Raw genomic sequence first — 20,145 nt, 5'->3', positions numbered from 1 at the left:
TATCTCTGCTGTCATGTTTAGAACTGCTGTCTCTTCTAGGTTTCTCACTCTATTGAGTATTGTTTGAGATTTACTTAAAGACTTCTGACTCTAGGAGACTTGCTGTGCCTCTGAGAGAAACACTTTCAAAAATTCTTTGGAAAAAAGAGCTTTCCTTGCAAGGTAGAAATCTCTCATTTGATCTGAGGAGAGAATTAAGACTAAAAGTTAAATCCTGCAGGAGAAGTAACTGCAAATAGTGTTTGTGTAGGAATCAGATACAAAAGAAGAGATGACCCAAGAAATGCAGTGAAAACTAAGAGTGGGTGATAAAGACACTAAAGAGCTTGAAGCTTTTTAGTAAAGTAGAAAACAGGGTTCAGCACTAAAAGCAAAGATGTGGTAGAAAAGATATTCCTTGCCATTTTAAGCAATCTTAGTGATAGAGAAACCTCTGTGAACGAAGGACTAGGCCAGAATTGTGTCTTAGAACTTCAAAATCAATCTAGATGTTGTATTGAATTTTCTGGATTTTGTCTTCATAGCTTTTATCTTCTGGTTTTAGCTGTAGATAAAGTAAAAGTAACTGGGAAGAGATATTTGCAGGCAAAGAAATAGAAACATCGTGAGTTACTGTTCTTTGTCTTTACTGAAGGGCAAAGGTTGAATGTCCAGTACATCCTAGACTTTTTTTTTTTTTTTTAACCCATGGGCTAGATTAGACAACTGTATTTAATTTTCTTCTAACTGGGAGAGGATGTCCATTGCCATTAGTGAAAAGGGATGACTGCATACAGGTTTACTGCACTAGTTAAGTAATAAGTTAAAAATTCAACTGTAGCCATGTAAGCAATTGGGCTTTGGTTACCTTAGTATAACACAGAATCTCACCTCAGCTGACTGTTGCTGGCTTCTGTTTTTGTTTTCTTTTTCCAAAGAATTCTAGGTAATCGAGTGGCAGAACTAGAAAAGAAATTAAGAACTTTGGAAATTGCTGGCTTGTGGAGTCTTCCAGGTTAGTAGAAATTCAAGAGAACAGCTTGCATTATTTAGTTTTCAAGGGTATATTTGCATTTACGAAAAGCTTGGCTATAACTTTTTTAATGACAGTTATTTTATGAATGTGCTATTCAGCACATTTGCAAAATTAGAAACCTCTAATAAATGTTAAGTTGAAACCAGAAATCACTAAACTCTTTAAACTCCAAGTCAGATATATACACTGGAAAAAAAAAAAAAAAAAGCTTTTAAATACTGGAAATAACCAAATTGGCTCCATAGTCTGCAAGCAAAAAAAAAAGGGAACTATTTCATTTAAACAGTTGTATGAAATGATATATAGGATATTGGCCATTATGTTTTTCAACAAATGTTATTTATTTTGTACTTGTTGTCACTTCCATGGATTTTATTGCTGTATTTTTAATGTTCTTCTGTAGAATCATGAACTCTGAGAAATTGGAAATGTAAATGGTCTTAAATTTTCTAGTCCATCTCTCCAGAACAGTCTTATTCCCTGTAGCATCCTAGTATTTGGTTTTGAATTACTCAAGTAATGGGAGATTAATCTGCTTCCTAATAGACCTCACTGTTAGGAAAATATGCAATATTTAATTTACATTTACTTTTTGCTTCTTTTCTTCCCATTACACCCAATTGTGTCATCTTTAACCACTGTAAATTATGCTACTCCGTTGTTGGTGTTTGCATCATTAGGCTTTGTTGTTTACAGCTTCCTATCAGTGCTACTGGGGGTGGGAGATAGCGTGATTTAGGTTTCTAGTGTTTTGGGTCTGTGTTTTTACCACCTAACCTTTACATCTAGAAAAAAGCTGAAGAGACCTTGTGACAAACCTATGCTGTTCAAACTGTTTGGCCTGATGTGATGTATTTCCACTTTAGTTTGCCTGTTGTAGGCATTCTCGGTCACCCTTCTGGAACTGGCTGTCGTCCTGACACTTTCCAGAACTGAAGGTCCCAAATTTGTTTCTGGGGCTCACTTACTTTTCCGTTAGTCACCTAACGTAGTGCGTTTGTCCCCCCCCACGTACTCCAAAAGATGCAGGTGAAATATTTGTCTAAAACCCTGCTAATGCAGTTTTGGATATTGGTACAAATGTATATCATAAACTCACCAGTTTAAGGTACTGTAGGATTTATTTTTCAAAAAATTCTGTTCTATGAAATTCATACACTAATAAATGCAGCATTTCTGATCTTTGAAAAATGCGTTAAAAAAAAGAAAGGAGCAGCGGGGACTTGTTACACAATTGTTGGTCTCTGTAGGTAAGGCGTCACATTAATGTGTATACAATAACAACTGTCTCTTTCCTTCCTTTCTTTTGCTGCCTGAAGGCCTGAGCTACAATGTCTCAGTGGGATTTGGGAGTAGGTTCTGCTTAACATATATTTTTAGTAACTGATTTTAGCAGTACGTTAAATATTGTCACTGCATGTAAATAAACAGAAATACTACCTCAACACTTTTATATCTGACAGTGTAAGATGTTCAGTCAAGTGAGTTAGACGACCACAAGAGAAACAGACGCTGTTCTACAAGACAGTTCCTTTAAATTGAGGAAAACAATGAGAAAGGATGATCTTAAGTATATGTAAAGGAATTTTACACTGGATTGCGAGTTCTGTTAAGCCCCTTTGTTGATTTGGTGCTTGTCTTCTAATTCAAGCGTGCACTTTTGTTTCCAAGTGCATTCTAGTCCCAGGGTAGTCAGAAAAGAGCCTTGCAACACCTGGTGGGTCACCAATTTTCCTTTCAGAGCATGAAAAGCTTCCACTCCATAAAACAGCAGCATGTAACAAATAGCACAGAAACTACCACAGTGGACTCTGCACCTGAATATTGACTTGGGTGAGAGACAGAAAATGGAGAATATCTCATCTAGTCAGTCTTAGATCTGGAGAGAAAAAAATATTATTTGGTTATGAGTTGAATTTTTTGTCATTGGAAAAAAACATGCAGATGAAAGCTGATGTTCAGTCTAGCACAGAAAGAAGCGCACATTATAAATTGCAGGTTTTTAATCTGAAGTTAATGTTCCTACTTAGGCATCATTGTCCATATAACATTTATAACATCTCCTGTCACCATGATATTAATATCTTCCAAATGTTGTTAATAAATGATGCTGTTAAACTTTATCCTATTGAAGAAAGAGCTTGACCGCCTTTAATTTTTTGTTAGGTGACATATTTGTCATCTGCTTTTGAGCAATGCATGAGTGAACTCTGGGGAAGCTAAATCAAGAGGAAGTACATATTTAATTTTTGAAATGGTGAAATTGGTAGCATAGCTCATTTCTGTAGAAGTTCTGCCTAACCACAAACTTTAGCTTCCCAGGTTTGGAAAATGAGCCTTAATTGAATCACTTGCGAGGTTCATTGCTGAAAAGAAAGCAAACTTGGACATAGACTTGGCTCTGATTTTCTTTTTATGAGCCTGCTTGCCTTGAGAAGGAAGCAGAGGATGTGATGTTCACAGAAGCATTTAATTCTTTGCTTTGTCTTAGGTATGTTGAGATTCAAATATGCATGCGTAATATGTTAAGTGTATTCAGTAATAGTAAACACCACCTTATTCCTCTCACAACTTGACATACAGAGAAATTATTCTGTGTTTTTTTAAAATCTAGCACTTCCTGAAAATTCCAGATCTCCACTGAAAAAAAGTCCTTAAGAAAAGAGCTGACCATGACTCAGCCTTTTTCTGTCTGGGATGATAAGAAAGTTTCGGTGCTGCCTCTTGCTCCACAGTAATCGATGTGAAGCAGGGGCAAGATCGAATTAATGGGCTCAGCAGCTGCTCTGGGTATAGCCAGTTACAGCAGTGTAGGGTGCAGCAGAAGTTACAAGAGGGTACCCAACCCTGGAGAAGAAAATGAAGAATTTACAACTGCTGAAAACTTATTTGTGTACTTATTTTGAGATCTGTATACTTTCCACTAAATTCCTTCAAAAGTCATTAAATAGAGGAGCACGTAGCTATGTAAGTTACAAAATGGAGCTTACATGGCAGGTAATTGAAATCCCCTGTGCGTAAGCCAACTTCAGATCATGAGTCACAGAATATAGTGCAGCAATACCCCCATGTCCCTCCTTCATGAACGGGTGTTGAGTCACTGTTAATGTATAAATATACATAGGACTTTTTGGGCTACATCTGTTGCTTAGATGGTGGATACTGAGTTTAGCTTTATTTTCTGTAACCAAGTTAGTTTGCAGAGAAAAATGTGGAAGTAGATGTGTTTCCTGTGTAAATACTGGCTGGAAGTCAAGAAGTTTCTTTTTTGAAGCTTGTCTTGGCAATCTTCAGGGAGTTTAGCTCAGGCTTTACTTCTTTTATTCCAAAAAAAAAAGGAAAACAAAAGTCCGCTTTCCACTTTAAAGTTACATCCCCCCAATTTTTTTATTCATCATGTTTTTGAATTTTGCTTCCTCTGTTGGATTATTTTGTATCTTTTTGGATATGTGGCTACTTTTGACAGTGTATGAACATCTGTTGGATGTTTTCATACCACTAGTTCCCTGTGTGATTATTTCTTCTTCCAGCATAAAATTCTTCCACTGTTATTACAGGAAAGTGCATTTGTCTAGGGGTTTTTGCATTTTGAAATAGCCGTCGGATTTGTTTTGCCTCCCTGCCCCTGCTTTTTTCCCCCCACTTTAATTAATTTTGCCTTGCACTGGGGGGGGGGCTTCTCCACCTTGGTGTTAATTAATGCTACTTTTTATAACTTGCTATGGTGAAGGCAGAATTCTGATGCATAGTTGACAGGGGGATCAAAGCTTGAAAAGATCCAGTTTCAAAAGCAGGAATTGCATTCATATTGCTGCAGTGTATACCCCGACATGTTAAGGTATAAGAACATCATTAATACCTTCAGGATCAAAGTATTTACAGCCAGTGCTTTCAAAAGTATTTAGGGATTGGACTAGTCCAGTTAGACTCCATGGGAACAGCCTGACTTTCATTATTTCTTAGTAGGTACCAGAACTTTCTCAGAGCTGGATTTATTCTGGGTATCTCCTGACCTGCTGCTCTGTTGAAAGTCTTTGTCTTGGATGGGTGATTAGATTTAGGATGTTGCCTTAAGGTGAAACGTACAAACAGATTTAGAGGGGAGAAGTGGTTGTTACATAAATGTCCGTTCTTATGGAGATAAATAGAGCAGTAGCTTGCCACCTCCCCAGCCATTACTTATCGGTTGGCAGTTGTTCTGGAGGCCACACAAACACCACACTTAGCTGATCTTGCACATTTCCTGCCATTTCCCCTCTAGGTTTAAGGTAGTGTCAGTCACTAGAAACATGAGCATCCTGAACAGTGGAGGACTTCCTAAAGGATCTGCAGGTGTTTCTTTCTGTATTGCTAAAATATGTAAAGACTAGGCATCTACAGCAGAGTCCTCAGCTGAAGAGTTTCTTGCACTATTTTGTCTGCAAAACTGCTGGCAAATTGCCCTTTTCCATTTGGTTAAAAAAAAAGTTGCTCAGAAATGCTTTTGGAATTTTCAGATTAAAATCTCTCCTGTTCCCAGCAATGTATGCTTGCTTGCTCCAGCAGTTCTTAGTTACGCTAAGCTTTCAGTATTCTTTTCTAAGGGACCATTGCAGGATAATATGTGTGTGAGTATGTAGTGTAAAATTGCACAAGTGGTACGAGCAGGTTCATCGTTGAGGCAGAGTAATAGAGAGTAAACAGTCAGAGCTGAACACGTGGTGGTAAGAGCATGCAAATGATCCATTACTCTTTGTAAAACTTTGGGTATGATCTGGTTGTTAATATTCTGAATTGAATGCTAACTGCTAATACAATTTGCTGCATACAGCACCTGGTCTTTCAAAATCTGTCCTTTGCTCAGTATTGCAGGTAAAAACAAACACCTCTTCTATATTTGACTTGCATATTCCAGCTCCAGTACGAACTATTTTTTTCCGTGCTGTAGAAGGATCATTTGAGATGCTTTTCTTGTTCTGTACTTTTCAATAATATTGCAAAAAAAATGTAGGATATGTTTGAATATCATTAGTGCACAATGGATGTAATTGGTGGATTGATGATTCTAACACTTTGGTTGTTTCAGGTGGAAAGGACACCATAACGTTCAGTGACCCAGCCTTACCTGTTATACAGCGGTCCAGGTCACCATTGTTAGCGTTTACTGATAAGCCACAGAAAACTGTAATACAAGGTGAGCACCTGGAACGTAAGGAACATGATGAGAGCTGAGCACTCATTTCTTTCCAGAGAAAAAGTAATAAATTTTCATGCTGGGATAGCAGAATGTGAAGTTTCAGTGGTTACAGAGGTTGAATAAGTCATCCACAAGTAAAATGGATAGATGGTCCCAGTACAAATAGCAAAGAAATGACTGAAAAATGACTGTTGAATAGATTGCACAGGGCTAGGGACCGGGTCTTACACCTCACAGAATTTTCCTGCCAGATAACTTGATACTGTGAGAGGTTATTCATGCCATCTATGTTACAATTAACTGTCCCCTGCTCTTTTTCCCTCAGTTAAAATGCACAGTAGGAAAGCGTTCCGTGGAACTGGCTTAGCACTTTCCTGCATTATAGCTGGTATCTAGATGAATGGCTTCCTGATTGCACCCAGTAAATGGAAATACCTGACTCGTTTTCCCAGAGAAATTGACGGCTTTTTTTGTAGTCTTGCATGTGTTTTGTTAAAAATCCTTCCCCAATAGCAAGCTTTAACATCTCTACAAAGTCAAGCTTAACTTTATTTGACAGTAGCAGAAGATAGTGGTTTGCTGATAACTTTGATTTATTTTTTTCCCCACTTCAGTTTTTTTATAATGGATGGGAGATGGATTATTATGCTTGCCTATCAGCATTTGGATAAGCTCTTTAATGGGCATAACATTTTGGTATGCCCAGATCTTACTCAGCTAACCATGAAGCATCATAAACAATTTATTTGTTAGTCCTGAAATTAAATAGATTGTGGCTTAATTTTGACTTTATTATCCATGTCATCATCTGATAAAACTTGACAGCCAGACTTATCATTTTTAATAATCTTGATCAGCTGATATTTTTGCTAAAAATAGAGTGAAACTATAGTGAATATTTCTCCAGTGAGTAATAATAACTCATAAATATTAATTTTGGGGCTGCTTAATCATTGATTTTTAATTAAATCTGCAGTTACTGAAAGTATTTACTTGGTGGCATTGTGCTCTTTCCTTTACGTATTTGTCCTAGGTGAGGTTGGTATTACAGTTTTGATTAAAGCTGCCTGTCAAATCTCATCAGGCCCTGTTTCTGTTGCTTTGTAACACTGCCAAACTTTAGCTCTGGGCTGAAGCTTTCCATGCCGTGTTTTCTACTTCAGCTGATGTTTTTAGTGTCAGCCAAAGAACTTTTTTGTGTTAAATTCTGATGACCACGTGTTTCGGGGTTTTTTTTTTCTTTTATTATTTTATTCTTTTTTTATTTTTTTTTTTTCAAACATGCAAGCATTTAGTTTATAATTGAAAGAAATTTGAAAATGTTTCCACCCTGAGAAAACAGGCTGGAGGTTCCACCCCATTCTAAACCATTCGGTTTTAAATCTCACCTGCTAAAAACGATGAAAACCAAACCAATGATTCTGTTGAGCTTTCTTCAAGCCACCAACACTGATAAAATTCTGTATGCACTGTTCCTTCAAGATAATGTAAGCCCAGAGGGAACAAAACCTGGAGTAGAGAGGAAAGGAGGGCTAAGATCAGGACTCAAGTGATGGGAAGACTAGAGTAGATGGGGATTGACAGTCGAAGGAAGACTGGTCGAGCAGAGGTCAGAGCACAGGAGTAAGGAACCAAAATGCTGACAGTGAAAGCAAGGTGTAATAAAGAAGGCTGAAATCTGGATGAGTAATGGACAGAGTGAGTGTAGGGACTGGATAAACAAAGGGATATAGGGCAGGAGCAAAGAGCTAGGCAGGGGAAGAGAAGAGTAGAAGAAAACAGCCTTGGAGAGAAGACAGACAAGGATTAGACCTGTGGCAGTCATGGGAACAATCAGCTCCCAGTAGGTCATCACCCTCTTTCCTCCTCCCTATCCCAAACAGATCCGTAACAGAGCCAAAGTCAGTCACAGAGATCCTGTCGTTAAACTGGAGTATGTTAAGAAATTACTGTTCTGCCTGCACAGACAGCTTGGTTGTTGCCTTTGCATGTGGCCCAGTGTACCGGATAACCTGTAGTGAGAGCTCAGACAAAATTCATAAACAGGGCCAACTTGTCAGTGGCATAGATGAGCGCATATATGCTACCAGTTGTGCGGGGGATGCCATAGCTTCTAACCATGGGTGGAGCAGCAATAGCTCCTTCTGTTGCTCCACATCCTTCTTCTGAAGGTTGCTTGGGGCTGCCATCTTCCCTTTGAAGCCTGGAAAGGCAGCAGTGTGTTTTCAGCTGTAGGGCATGTCCCTGTGCTTGGAGTCGCATGGCTCCTCTGCAGTCAGCAGCTATACGAGTGATACACTGAGTCACCTTGTGTGCCACTCGGCTTAGAGAGTGACTGGCTGCTGTTGAGTCTGAGGAGCTTGGTGCATATTGCAGTTTTTCATCTCTACAGTATACACCTCCAAAATCTGGGGGGGCTTGGCAGCTGGGAAGAATGTAGGAATGTGTTCATCAGCCTTTGTTTACCAAGGATCCTTGGTTTAAAAGTATTCCTGAAATAAAAACAAAACCACTTTTATTTTCCCATTAGTTGAATGATCAGTTGAGTGAAAACAGTTGATAAGTAGAATAGCAATGAAATCCTTACATATCTATAAATACTCGGCCTGATGTCACGTTGGGTAGCTATGGTTTTTTAAATAGTACCGCAGATATTTGTTGTCCGTTTGACCCAGGAAACGGTTTTAGCTTTTGCGCTAGCGTACATTCTTTATCGGAACTTTCTGTAATACATCAAATGTTGCTCTCCTTAGATCTACAGATAATCAGACGACTTTTTCAGGGTTTTTTTTAGCTAATCTGTCTGCTTACCCTGGTCTCATCAAGGCCTGTTTTAGTCTGTACTTGTTATCATTGGTTCAGTTAAGCTGGATGGTAGGAGTCTGTAGGATATACTGTGCAGTTCCTGTGTGAAGATGCATTATGACATAGTACAACCGTATGAATTAAAGACTGTCTTGTGCCACAAATCTCGCTTTATCCAATGCACAGGACGGCATAGATTATACTTGAGCAGTACAGTTGCTAATGAACAACTGTTCAGGGTTTTTTCCTCTTCATTGTTGAATGCATTGTTCCTGCTGTATTGCCTGTGTGCTATTTCAAGCATTCCCTGAAGACAAAAGTACTGTTTTTCTAGGAACTTATCACTGGTGATACAGTGCTTTGAACCAGTTTATCTTCAGAAAATTGCAGCAAGGTGCCGAGATGGTGTTATCCCGTTGTAGAGAGGGGAAACTGAGGCACGCAAGGAATAAGGTAGAGTCCCTGCTAATTTCGAGGGCCAATTTGAGGTACATAAGTTTTGGCTCTTTTTGGAGTACTTTGAGTATGTGTGTTGAAACATACAACATGAGCAGAGCAGTACTGCAAATCAAGCTCCTAGGTTTCCAGCTGAGCGCTCAGATAATGAAGATTAGATCCTGTGGGTGATCACCTTTTGAAAGTTAATTTATCCCTGCCTTTTCCACAGACGTAAATTCCAGCTCTTCAGAGTAGCATTCCCGGCTTCCTTAGTGGTAGTAAAAGTGTCTGTTCCCTTTGTGTCAACCCTTCTCTCACTCACTGGGCAGCTCCCAAATTACAAATGAGGCGGGCTCCTGTATTGCGTAGCTCTGGTCCTCCGGCAGCCAGGCTGCCCTGTGCATTGCACGAAGCAGGATTCCTGCAGGAGAAAGAGTAAAAGCTCATATATTAAAAGATAATGCATCTGCATGAGAAGAGTCTTTTTAAGCTGTCAATGCAGCCACGCTCCTGGCATTTCCTGATTTTCTTTCTTTCTTGACTTTGCAAGCTTATTTTCAATGAGGCTTTTTGTCCTTTACATGGATGGGGACAAATTCTCTCCCTTTAACAAAGCTGTTTGTTTACACATTGCTGTTTTCTCTACTCTGACACTTTGTTCAGTGTTTGCCTTTTGGTATAATGGTATATTTAAAATTCTTCCACTGCTGCTTTGTTTTATGGCGTTACCCAAATTAGAATAATCTTTTATGTTAGGAGAAATGTTGCAGGACCAATAACGAAACGTCATTATTGGATGAAAGCCTGTGGAAAGCTCCAAATGAATGAAGCTTGTGTTACCCTAAAAGTAGTAGGGATGTGGGGATTAATGGTTAAGCTGTGCCAAAATTTTCTGTAGGTGGAGTGCCTTGCTTACAGCTGATACTCCTTTGAAAATTTGCCTGACCCTGCTGTTCTGCAGTATGGTATTGACTATGACTCTCTTAGAGTTGTTGGTGCGAGGGAAAAGACAGGCTGCAAAACAGGGCCAGATCCAGCAAGAAACCGAGTGTTGATTGCTTATCATCTAAGAAATGGGTCTGGGATGGGATAGGGGATCACTCTTAGAAATTCCTTACTGAGGTAAACATCTCTGTGGTTTGGCACTGGTGGTGATGGTCTTCAGGTCAGACATATAATAAATACCTGTAACTGACTAGAGCATCTCGCTGTTCCATTTCTCTTTCAGCAGAACAGAAGGGAGAATGCGATGAAACTTGTGCTGTTGCAAGTGAGTCCCTGGCTCCAGAGGGAACAAACTTAAATAACGGAAACGAAAATAAACATTTTTATCCTTCATTACCCCAGCTACCTTCTGAGGAAGAAGAAATAAACAAGCTTGGAAGTCAGATAATTAAACTGACAGAGCAGGCAGTTGCAGAACTGGAGGGGAAAAGAGCAGGCACTTCTGCAGGGGAGCAGATCACGGTGGTTGGAGCGGAGCTTAATGGTTCATCTGAGGGAGAGTTCCCACTTTCCAGCCCTGACCCGTCTGACCCCACAGATCCCTCAAACTCGGAGAATGAACAAACAGCTGAAACTGAGGCCCTGAAAGACAATGACGAAACCTCAGAGAGTGATTGTGAAATTCCAAATGAAAGAGGGGACCGAAATAGCACCGTGGATGTGGTGCATATTGAGGGCCCTGGAAGGCACAGAGGGCTCAGTGTTACAACTGCACACACAAATAACAGCTTTGAGGAGCTCCCTGAATCTGAAAACAAGAAACCATCTGATCCTGCTGAAAACTGTGAATATTTGGATAACAGCTTGGCTTGAGGTATGAAATCCAGGCCCTCGAGCATCTCACTGTAATCCTTTTGCAGTGTCTGTGCTGCTACGAATATGATTGGTGAAACAGCATGTCATGGGCATGATTTTTACATTGAACTGGTAGTGTTTGTCAAAGGTGTTTTTCTGTTAGTTTTGGCTACAGTGTACCAAAATTACCTAAGGGAAAGAATTAGTGATGAGGTTTAATCATGTTAGGGCTTTTTTTAATGATTTTTGGTTTTTACATAGATTGATTACATTAGTGTAGCAAAGAGACCAATGATAATGATTTATCATATTATCACTAGCCTTCTGTAACATGTATGGTCCTAGGGCTGGACTGTATTTTAATGGTTTTAATCTTCCAAGGATGAAAAATTTGGAGTGATAAACTGAGAAGCATCTTAAGGCTGCAAGCTTTTGCTTGTTTCTCAGACTGCGTTCTGTTTCTCTTTCCATATAGTGATGGGAAATCACATACTTAGAATAAAATCAGTTCCCTTATAAGAAGTTTCTGAAAACCATTGCTGCATCTATATCGTTTCTTGTTACAAACCTTTATATCTTCTGAACTGTACAAAATTTTTCCTTCCCTCTTCCAGCTCATCTCATGAAAATGCAGGCAATTATTTCACCAGATACCGAGAACCCAATTTAATGAAGCCAGAAGTCTTTCTCTGAGAAACAGCAATGCTGTTCCAAAGCAAGGGGAGCAGTAAGAAGAGAACCAGTGACATCTGGTCCACCTACTTGGCACTCTCGGTTACTAGAATTGCATTCCTCAACTTACAGGAGCTGGAACAGCCCTCAGGCTAAGTAACCGGTGGTAGATTTCAGCCTGCTTTAAAAAGGTGCCCTCCTTTTTAAAGGAATCTGTGTCTTTTTTATTTTCTTGTGTTTTGGAATTAAGGATAACTCTTCCTTTCCTCCTCGTTTCACCGGTCTATGGTGTGGTAGGTTTACTTGCATTGTTGCTGCTTTCTTAAACTTCTTCCCTTGTTGATGTTTAGTCATAGGAAAACATTCGGATAACTGGGGAAAAGGGAGGCTGCTGTCTCATTCCCTAGCTTGCTGCTGATGCTGGAGCTGTGCCACTCTGCTCCTGGGAAGGCAGCGACAAGGGAATACTTAATGTTGAAGTTAGCAGCTGTAGGAGAAGGGGAGGCATGTCCTTCCTCTCCTGTTTGTAGCATAAGGAATAGTCTCTGCAGCTGTGGAGCTTCTATGGGCCAGCAGCCGTCAAGGCAATTTTTCTGCTGGCTTGGGACCTAATTGTCTGTAAATGTTCATTTCTCACTCCTAGAACTTGAAACCAATCAGAGAGAATTAAATCAAATTTAATAAAATACCACTAATAAAAAGGAAAATCCCTCCCAGATTGAGTACTTCTTTGACAAATAACTGCCAGCTGCAAATTTTTACAGCCCACTTGTCAGCTAGTGAATAAACAGAGTTTATATTAGCAATACTGACAAACTCGTCTGTATATGGAAGATGAGCTAGCAGGTGCTGCCATAATCAAGGTGTCAGGGTCCATGAACAGTTTGTATTCAGCAGAAGAAAGACTGTATGTAAATTATTACATATAAGGAATGATAGTGGGAAGGTGAAAAATGTAGCTTGTCTCTGTTCTCATGTGTTTTCCCTAGCAGGTGCATCCATGTAACCCTTTCAGTGGCTCTCTGCAGGCAATAAAGCCATTCTGGCAGGGTTCCTCAAATACGTTTCCTTTCTCTTTAAAGGTAATTTGGCATTGCAGCATTTCACTGATATTAAGGAGCAGCCCTAAGGAACAAAAACCATCTGTATATTTAAGCATATTAGGAACATAAAGCAGTAAAAAAGTTTTTCTTTCATTATCCTGATCACAGTTTAAGCTCCTCAGCACCTGAAAACACAAGAAGAGTTTAAGGATCTGAAAGATTGTTATGCTGTTCCTGTTAATTGCAACCGACTGCGTTATTGACTCATTTAGTGACAGCACTGACAAGTCCAAGGAGAAGTAGCTGCAGAAACAGAAATCTCCAGGAGAATGTAGCAGGACTTTTTCCTTTAGTGCTTGAATGTCACATGAAGTAGCATTTTATTCAAGACTTGTTCTTTTCGGTCTCTCACAGACTAATCCTGCACAGAGCTAAATATCAATGCAGTCAGAACTGAGGCAAGCGAGGAAGAAGGTCAAGATTTCAGGTAGCTGAGCTCAGAAATGTTGAAGGTGTTACACTGTTTCCCTGTCCTCTGCCTTTCCTGACCCACAGCTGTGTGAGTTAGCATTTTGCTCCGCGTCTCTTAACAGCCACTTAACACTGTAAATTAATGAAGAGCTTGGTGCAAGACTGAGCAGGTAGAAGCAGTGCTGGACCAACAGCTTTTTAATGCCTCATTCATTGATTCTTTTTAGCGTGTTTTATCTGTGAGAACATAGTGACCCAACAATTAGGATATCTTGGTAATTATTCTGACACCATTTTCCCTCTTAGATGCCATTTTTATATCTTTGCAATCATTAAATTCCAGTAAGATATCTAGATCTCTGGAAACCTCATTTTTAGTGCTATATCCCTGCTGCAGTACTGTCCCACTCCTTTCTGTGCTAGTAAATGTATATTCTAGCTGTGTTTTTAGCCTTCTCCCAGCAACAGAGGACTTCAAAGCCAGGAGACTTGTAAAAACATCTTTGCTGCACTATGTGATAACTAATTGAATATTCTTGTCAGTGTCTTCCTTGGATATTGCTTTAATTGATATTGTGCTGTTAGAACGATGATTCCCCACCCCCCATAAATTAATTAGCATTTTGTTGTGGAATGAACACTACTTCAGGGTTGGTTTTTTTCCTGGGGGTGTGTGCGGGTGTTGGTGTTGGTTTTCTTTGTGTTTTTTAGACTCATGTTCCCTTTAGGACTTTAGAAATGCAGAAGTGACATCCAGACATATAAGCCTTTTTGGTGTTGGGCTTTGGGGGAGCAAACTGGGAAGGGATAGTTGTAGCAGGGGTACGGAGAAGATGCATTTCGCAAACTGATTTTAAGGAGTTTGTCTCGCATAAAAGTGAATTGATGCATTATCAGTGAGAAGGATTTCATTTGAAAATATGATGTTGTGGTTATTTGAAAAACAACACACTGAATTTGTAAAATAAGTGTGTGAAAATGACAGATTAAGAAGCATCTTTTAGAATGTTGCTTTTTTTCTAAGTGAGGCTATTTTTAAGCATATGGGAATTTGTATAATAAAGACAGTGGAATTTCTTTAATCCCTATGAGCTCAGGAATGTATTTCAAAATCTTAACTGAGATTAAGTTGAAAGTCTGCTACGTTTCTAAAAGATAGGATTTTGTTTACCAACTTCTGTTTTGTAGTTTTACTTTCTAAATTATGCAGTTTAATTTATTTGCAAACTTGTCTTTTGTTGCTGCCTGGATTAACTGCACAACATGGTTAAACTGTATTAATACATTTTGTCATCTTTAATAAAAACATTTCCTGATACGCTTGTTCTGCCCGCTTGTTTCCTTTTCTCGGTATCAGATGAATGATAGTCATGAGGTAATGTTTTAGTATTTTCAGTGAGTTATGCTAAATTTAAAAAATAAAGCTTTATTGAGAGAGAGTTTTAAGTCTGATAATTTTCAGACTTAAATCTTTTCACTGTCACTTCTCCCAGTCTAAATTGACTGATTTACTTCCTACGTTTTTGTATGAAGAAACACACTCAGGTTCTTTTGGCTTTGAAAATAATATTTATCTCTGATCTGCTAACTTTATCATCATTGTCTAAGCAGTATTAAAACTTTTGTGTACAACTTAGTGACTTACAGGCACAAACTAGAGACTTTAAGGATTTTTTGCTGGGGAGTGATGGCAAATGAATATTTCTTTTAAGTCTGCTTTCAGATGTAAACATTGTGACTTAGCTATAGCTATGTGGACAATTTGAAATAGTTAAGAAGCTTGTACATGTTTGAGAATAAAACCTGAAAACACAAGTAGAATAACACAATGGATCTAAAGTTTAAAACGGGAATGTCTGTGCTTTTCCTTGTTTTTAGGGGACATCTATTATCCAGGTCTTGCAACACAACACCCAACACTGTTGAAAGGATAGAGATCATCTTGCCTTTCAGATTTGCAGCTGAATACAGGATAGCATCTAATGAGAGGCAATTTCTTACTCACCTTAACTTTTTTCCCTTGGGCATCTAACTTAATGATCCTTTAAGTGCCCCTTACAGTGCACAGACTCTTTACACACTATCAACTGTATCCGTTAGCACTCTTACTCTACATGCATTCGACTCCCAAACTGCATGAAGGGGAATCTTTTCTCTTCAGGAAAATACATCACAATGTTGAGTTGATGCTGTTTTTATTGATGGGCTTACAGAAAGGAGGCTCTACTAAGTGATACACAGGTCTTACAGGAGCAAGCAAATGGGAATGGAAATCCTTTAGCCATATATCTTAGTGGCCACTGGCACAGCCTAAGGTACTTCGTGCTGCCCAGGCTGCAGCCGGTTCCTGGTCTTCACTTAAGCCTGGTTCTATGTTCGTTTGTTGAGCCCTCTCTTCTTCTTGTCGGTAACCTCAGACAATTTCTCTTCCCACAAGTTCTTGTTGCATATCCCAATCACGCAGCAAGCCAGACGTTTCCCAGCATTTCCATTTTCCAAACTGGCCTTATTGTTGCCCTTGCCCATGTCATCTTCCTGCTCGTGGATCACAACGGATCTGCCCGTGATGGAATATGGACCAAACATAGTGGCGAAGAGATTTGTTTTGTATTTTCTGATTTTGCCTTCTTTAGGAAAAAAGTTGCCGAAATCCCCTGGGTGACGGGGGTGATTCACTCTGAAAGGGTTGTAGTGTCCTCCCGTAGAGTCACAGCCCTTGCTGAGATCCCCAAGCTCATGGATGTGTATAGCTCTACCAGACTGATTGTTATCCAGCGGGAACCCATCCAAGTAAAAAATGGCTTCTAATCTTCCATATGAGTAATACTGTCTGAATAAGACTTGTCCAGACACTTGTGGCTTGTCAGCATCTATTTTGGAGCTGGGCTTCATTTCACAAGTGGCATAAATCATCCCATCCGTCTCGTTACCAGGCATTACCGGGTAAAGCAAATTCTGCCAGAGGTCATTCACTTTTTTCTGTATGTCATGAAACGACTCCTGGCTTGGGTCAGTTTCTTTGTCTGTCATGACACCAGAGGCAGACAGGGCAAGCCCGGTGACCAGAGAAAGGAGCAGAAGCATCCTGGCAATTCGGAGCCTGCAGAAGATACAAGAAGCCACAAAGAATTAAGGGCGTTTTGCAGCTGTATGGCTGGAGAGGCACACAGCCCGTGGCGGGGCTGAGCAGAACAGCTGGACCACGGTCCTGGCAGACTGCTGCTTTCTAGATCTGTCTAATGTGATGAACTGAAACTAAATCAGGATGTATACGTGTGTTTAAACACACAGCTGACACCCGTGACTAACAGAAATACTAGTGATTTTGTATTTTGCACTAGATCTGGATTTTAAAAGCTGTTTCTGTTTCCCTGCAGGAAGTAAGCCAGCCAAAGTGTTACTAAATCTATTTTAAAGTTTGTAGTGATTCCAGCAAGACAGTTTGCCAGGAGGCTTTTGCTGGTCCATCTACTTAATTGCTGTTAGGCAGTAGAAGGGAAAAGTAAAAATCCAACAACTTGATTACCTTGCGGAGCTGCTGCAGAACCCCTCAGTAGTAAGCGCTTTGCCTCGGCTCCTCTAAACCAAGATGTGATCGGACAGAAAGCCAGAGCTGTTTGAAGGTGATGCTACGGGAACTGAGTGTTTGTGTAAAAGTTAGGTAACAAGGGCTCAGGGGAGGCGTCACCGGAGAACCGTGGGAGGGGGGGCAGGCGGGGAGGGAGGGGGAAAACAGTTTTGGGCATTTTTGTTTTGAGCAGGATGAACACTTTGTCCTTTCTTGGTTAGTTCGTTAGTCTGGCCGTCAGTTCTCACCGACATTCAAAAAAAAAAAAAAAAGGAAAAAAAGTTATCGAGCTTTTAAATTAATCTTCCTTTTGATGACTTCATGTGCTTATGTAAAATGAGTGACCTTCAACATGCAGTGAGGGGAGAGGAAGGAGCTTTTTTAAGGCACAGTCGGGCAGTTTGCTTTCTTACATGCTGGTTGTCGTGGAGCTAGTTTGCATTTTTATTCCTTCATTAGTCAAAATTGAAAGTGGTGCTTGAACAACATGAACAGTTTCAGCTGGACGTATACCAAAGTTTCTGTGGTTTTAAAACCTGGATTTGAACTGGCGATGCAGAGGTACATTTCAGCAACGCTTTCCGGGGAAGTTTTAGGGCTAGTTAGTGTCTGCTGCTTTACTTGCCAAGTTATCCGCTCCACTGAAACCATTTTTTTCTTCATTTTTGGAGACAGCAGCGATTTCTTTCCAAAGAGAGAAGTCAGCAGTACTGAGGCAGCGCAACAACTGACTGAGGCGCAGGGAAATTGTTTCCCAGAGCTGGCTGGAGCACGGGTAGTTCACGTGTGTTTCATCATCCCGTGAGCTGCGAAGTGCTCTCCCCTCGGGGGCATTGCCCTGCCTGCAGCGCTTCCCACAACCGCAGCTGAAACGTGGATTCAGCCATCGCAAGAGCAATTTAACAGGCTGTGATTTCTGTGGAGAGAAAGGAGCAGCTCTTATTACTCAGATTACTCAGAAACAATTCTCAATGCAAGAAAATGGCGAAGAAAATCCTTTTCCCCAGTTCATGTCTCCTGCCAGCTGGGTGAGGAATGGGACTGTCAGCTTCTGGAATGGTAAAATTGTGTGTGTTAATCTTAGCGGTATCGTATACTACTAGATCAGATCCAAGATACTCGGTTATCTCAGAGCTGATTTTTTTTCTTTCTGTATGAAGGAGAGCAGAGCCAGAGGAGTGTCAACTATTTGGATCATTAGCCAGGGACTGGAAATACAGTTAACTTCTGCTTGGGATATTGGGATATTGAACATGTCACTTTAGCCCTGGGCTTCAGTTCCTAATCTGTGAAATAGGCCAACCGATATTTCTTTTCTTCAAGGTATTTATGAGTTGTTCAAATTGCTGTGCTTGTGGGAGCCACGCGGCGTTCGGTGGAAGCTGAACCCTAAGGCCGAGAGCCAGGGGTGCCTGTTACCCCAAACCTGACGCTACCTCCTTTGCAGCTTCTCCCAAGTTCATTCACTGGCAGTCCCTGAGCTGGGGAAATCCATACTTGTGGCACGGTAATACTATGAAATTGCTTGGTTTTGAAGCACTTTTTAAAAAGTAAAATGTTTTCTAATCGCATTTTGTATGCAAAAAAATGTTCAGCTCAAACTAGACAAATGTTAGTTTCAGTTTGCTTGGTTAAGGGTGGTTTAAGTTTGTAAAATGAAGGAAGCAAGCATCCAGTTTTAGTAGTATTAGAAAAAACTATTTCTTAGCATCACAAACCATTTTTTAAAGGGGACGTGATAAATGGAAGGAAGAAAGGAGCATCATTCATGGTTTACTCCTTGAGTCTGAAAGTAGTGGACTGCAATTGAGTTTACCACTTCTGCAAGGAAATTTCTGAGCCAGCAGTCAGTGCTCCAAGAAGAGAATTTTAAAGCTTTGGTTGAATTATAAGGCATTTTGAAATAAGAATTCGGGCCAGAATTTTAGCTGGTTTAAACACAGTAATGCTGCTGGCTTCAGTGGTGTTTGTGCTGTTTTATACCAGCTGGGATCCTGTCCCTGAAAAAAACCTACCCTGAGAAGCCCAAGGTACTTGCTGCAAAGCTCCCTTTTGATGTACTGCACATGCGGGACCAAAGCAGAAATGCAGAAGGGTGTAAAGGAGATGATCAAAGGGACAGAAAGGACTGCAGCAAAGCTAAATGATGTGTTTGTAGTGCTCTGCACTTCGGAGAATGAAAAGGAAATACTAGCTGTGGGCTGCTGTCGGAAAGATGTATTTTAAAAAGGAGGAGGTCTCAGAACTTCAAGAAATGCAGCTGCCCAGGTGATTTGGCAGTCAGTCTGGGTCTGAGAGATGGTTGCTAAGATCTAACCAGGTATATCGTTAATGTCTGTTGTTACCCACTGCCTATGTTTTAGTTTTCTAGTTAAAAAGAGGTGCCGAATAATGGGCTAACAGCCTTTAAAGCAGACAGCGGCTGATGGGAGGGAAGCCCGCAGTGACCTGACCATGCATTTGTGTTACAATCCCTATTTAAAAAACAGACCTCTGCTTTTGTCCCAGGTGTACAGGTCTGTTGTATTCTGAATTTCATGCAATGTCCTAGAGTCTCCTGGGCTGTACAAGACAGAGTCATCAAAACAACTTAAGCAAGGCTCTCTGGACCACATAGAAAAAAAGACTTGGCTTTACTCATGGGACTTTATACCAGGCTCTGATTGTGAACTCTCAGTCCACATTATGACCTTCAGGGTTGGTTGGCTGGTGGGTCGGTTTTGTGGTGACGTTGTCCTGTTGCATCACCCTGCTGTTCGACTTCACGTCATTTGATTTGTCCAGCACAGAGTTAAACGTGATGAAGAAATGCTGCTAGAAGAGCACCCTTTTGTAGCAAGCCGTAGCCTTGTTTTGTGTCTCCAGCACCTGGATCTGCTCTCAGTGATTTTATGGTAGAATGATTCTCCATAAAAATGACACCCAGAGAAGGCAGGTTTTACGTCTTCTGCAGTGGGTGATGGACCTGACTGATGTTCTCCACGTATGGCTGAGGCTGGAGCCGCTAGAAGAAAGGGGATGTTTGTAGCCTGAGGGAAGCAGAGTCAAGGTCTTTGGGAACCTAATCTGCTCTTTCGATTCATGGCACTGAGTCACAGTCCCAGCCTGGGAGGCAGTTATGCTGGTGGGTCACCAGGCAGCAGCAGGGACACCTGGC

At 40.5% G+C, this 20,145-nt stretch overlaps 2 protein-coding genes across 7 annotated transcripts in view; one reads left to right on the top strand and one right to left on the bottom strand.

Moving 5' to 3' along the window:
• Positions 1-14,738, top strand: part of CCDC149 (coiled-coil domain containing 149) — a 52,083-nt gene extending 37,345 nt beyond the window's left edge. Inside the window, exons 10-14 of one of the 6 annotated variants that reach the window (XM_056348884.1) lie at positions 918-994; positions 2,335-2,367; positions 6,081-6,188; positions 10,666-11,253; positions 11,849-14,738. In XM_056348884.1, coding sequence (XP_056204859.1) covers positions 918-994; positions 2,335-2,367; positions 6,081-6,188; positions 10,666-11,252 — 805 coding nt within the window. In that variant the 3' untranslated portion in view covers position 11,253; positions 11,849-14,738. Of the gene's footprint in view, positions 1-917; positions 995-2,334; positions 2,368-6,080; positions 6,189-10,662; positions 11,254-11,848 lie in introns of all 6 variants that reach the window. The other 5 variants (XM_056348875.1, XM_056348903.1, XM_056348894.1 and 2 more) reach the window with 5 other exon arrangements.
• Positions 14,739-15,598: 860 nt separating this feature from the next.
• On the bottom strand, positions 15,599-17,094 carry SOD3 (superoxide dismutase 3). Its single transcript, XM_056348934.1, has 2 exons — positions 16,947-17,094; positions 15,599-16,520 (listed from the first exon to the last, which is right to left on the bottom strand). Exon 2 carries the CDS (start codon positions 16,502-16,504, stop codon positions 15,791-15,793), a length of 714 nt encoding a protein of 237 aa, XP_056204909.1. The 5' UTR covers positions 16,505-16,520; positions 16,947-17,094; the 3' UTR covers positions 15,599-15,790.
• Between the last annotated feature and the right edge of the window lie 3,051 nt (positions 17,095-20,145).

Source organism: Falco biarmicus, chromosome 1 (assembly GCF_023638135.1).
Source record: "Falco biarmicus isolate bFalBia1 chromosome 1, bFalBia1.pri, whole genome shotgun sequence".
Lineage (NCBI taxonomy): Eukaryota > Metazoa > Chordata > Aves > Falconiformes > Falconidae > Falco > Falco biarmicus.
This window is presented reverse-complemented; position numbering and strand designations above follow the sequence as displayed.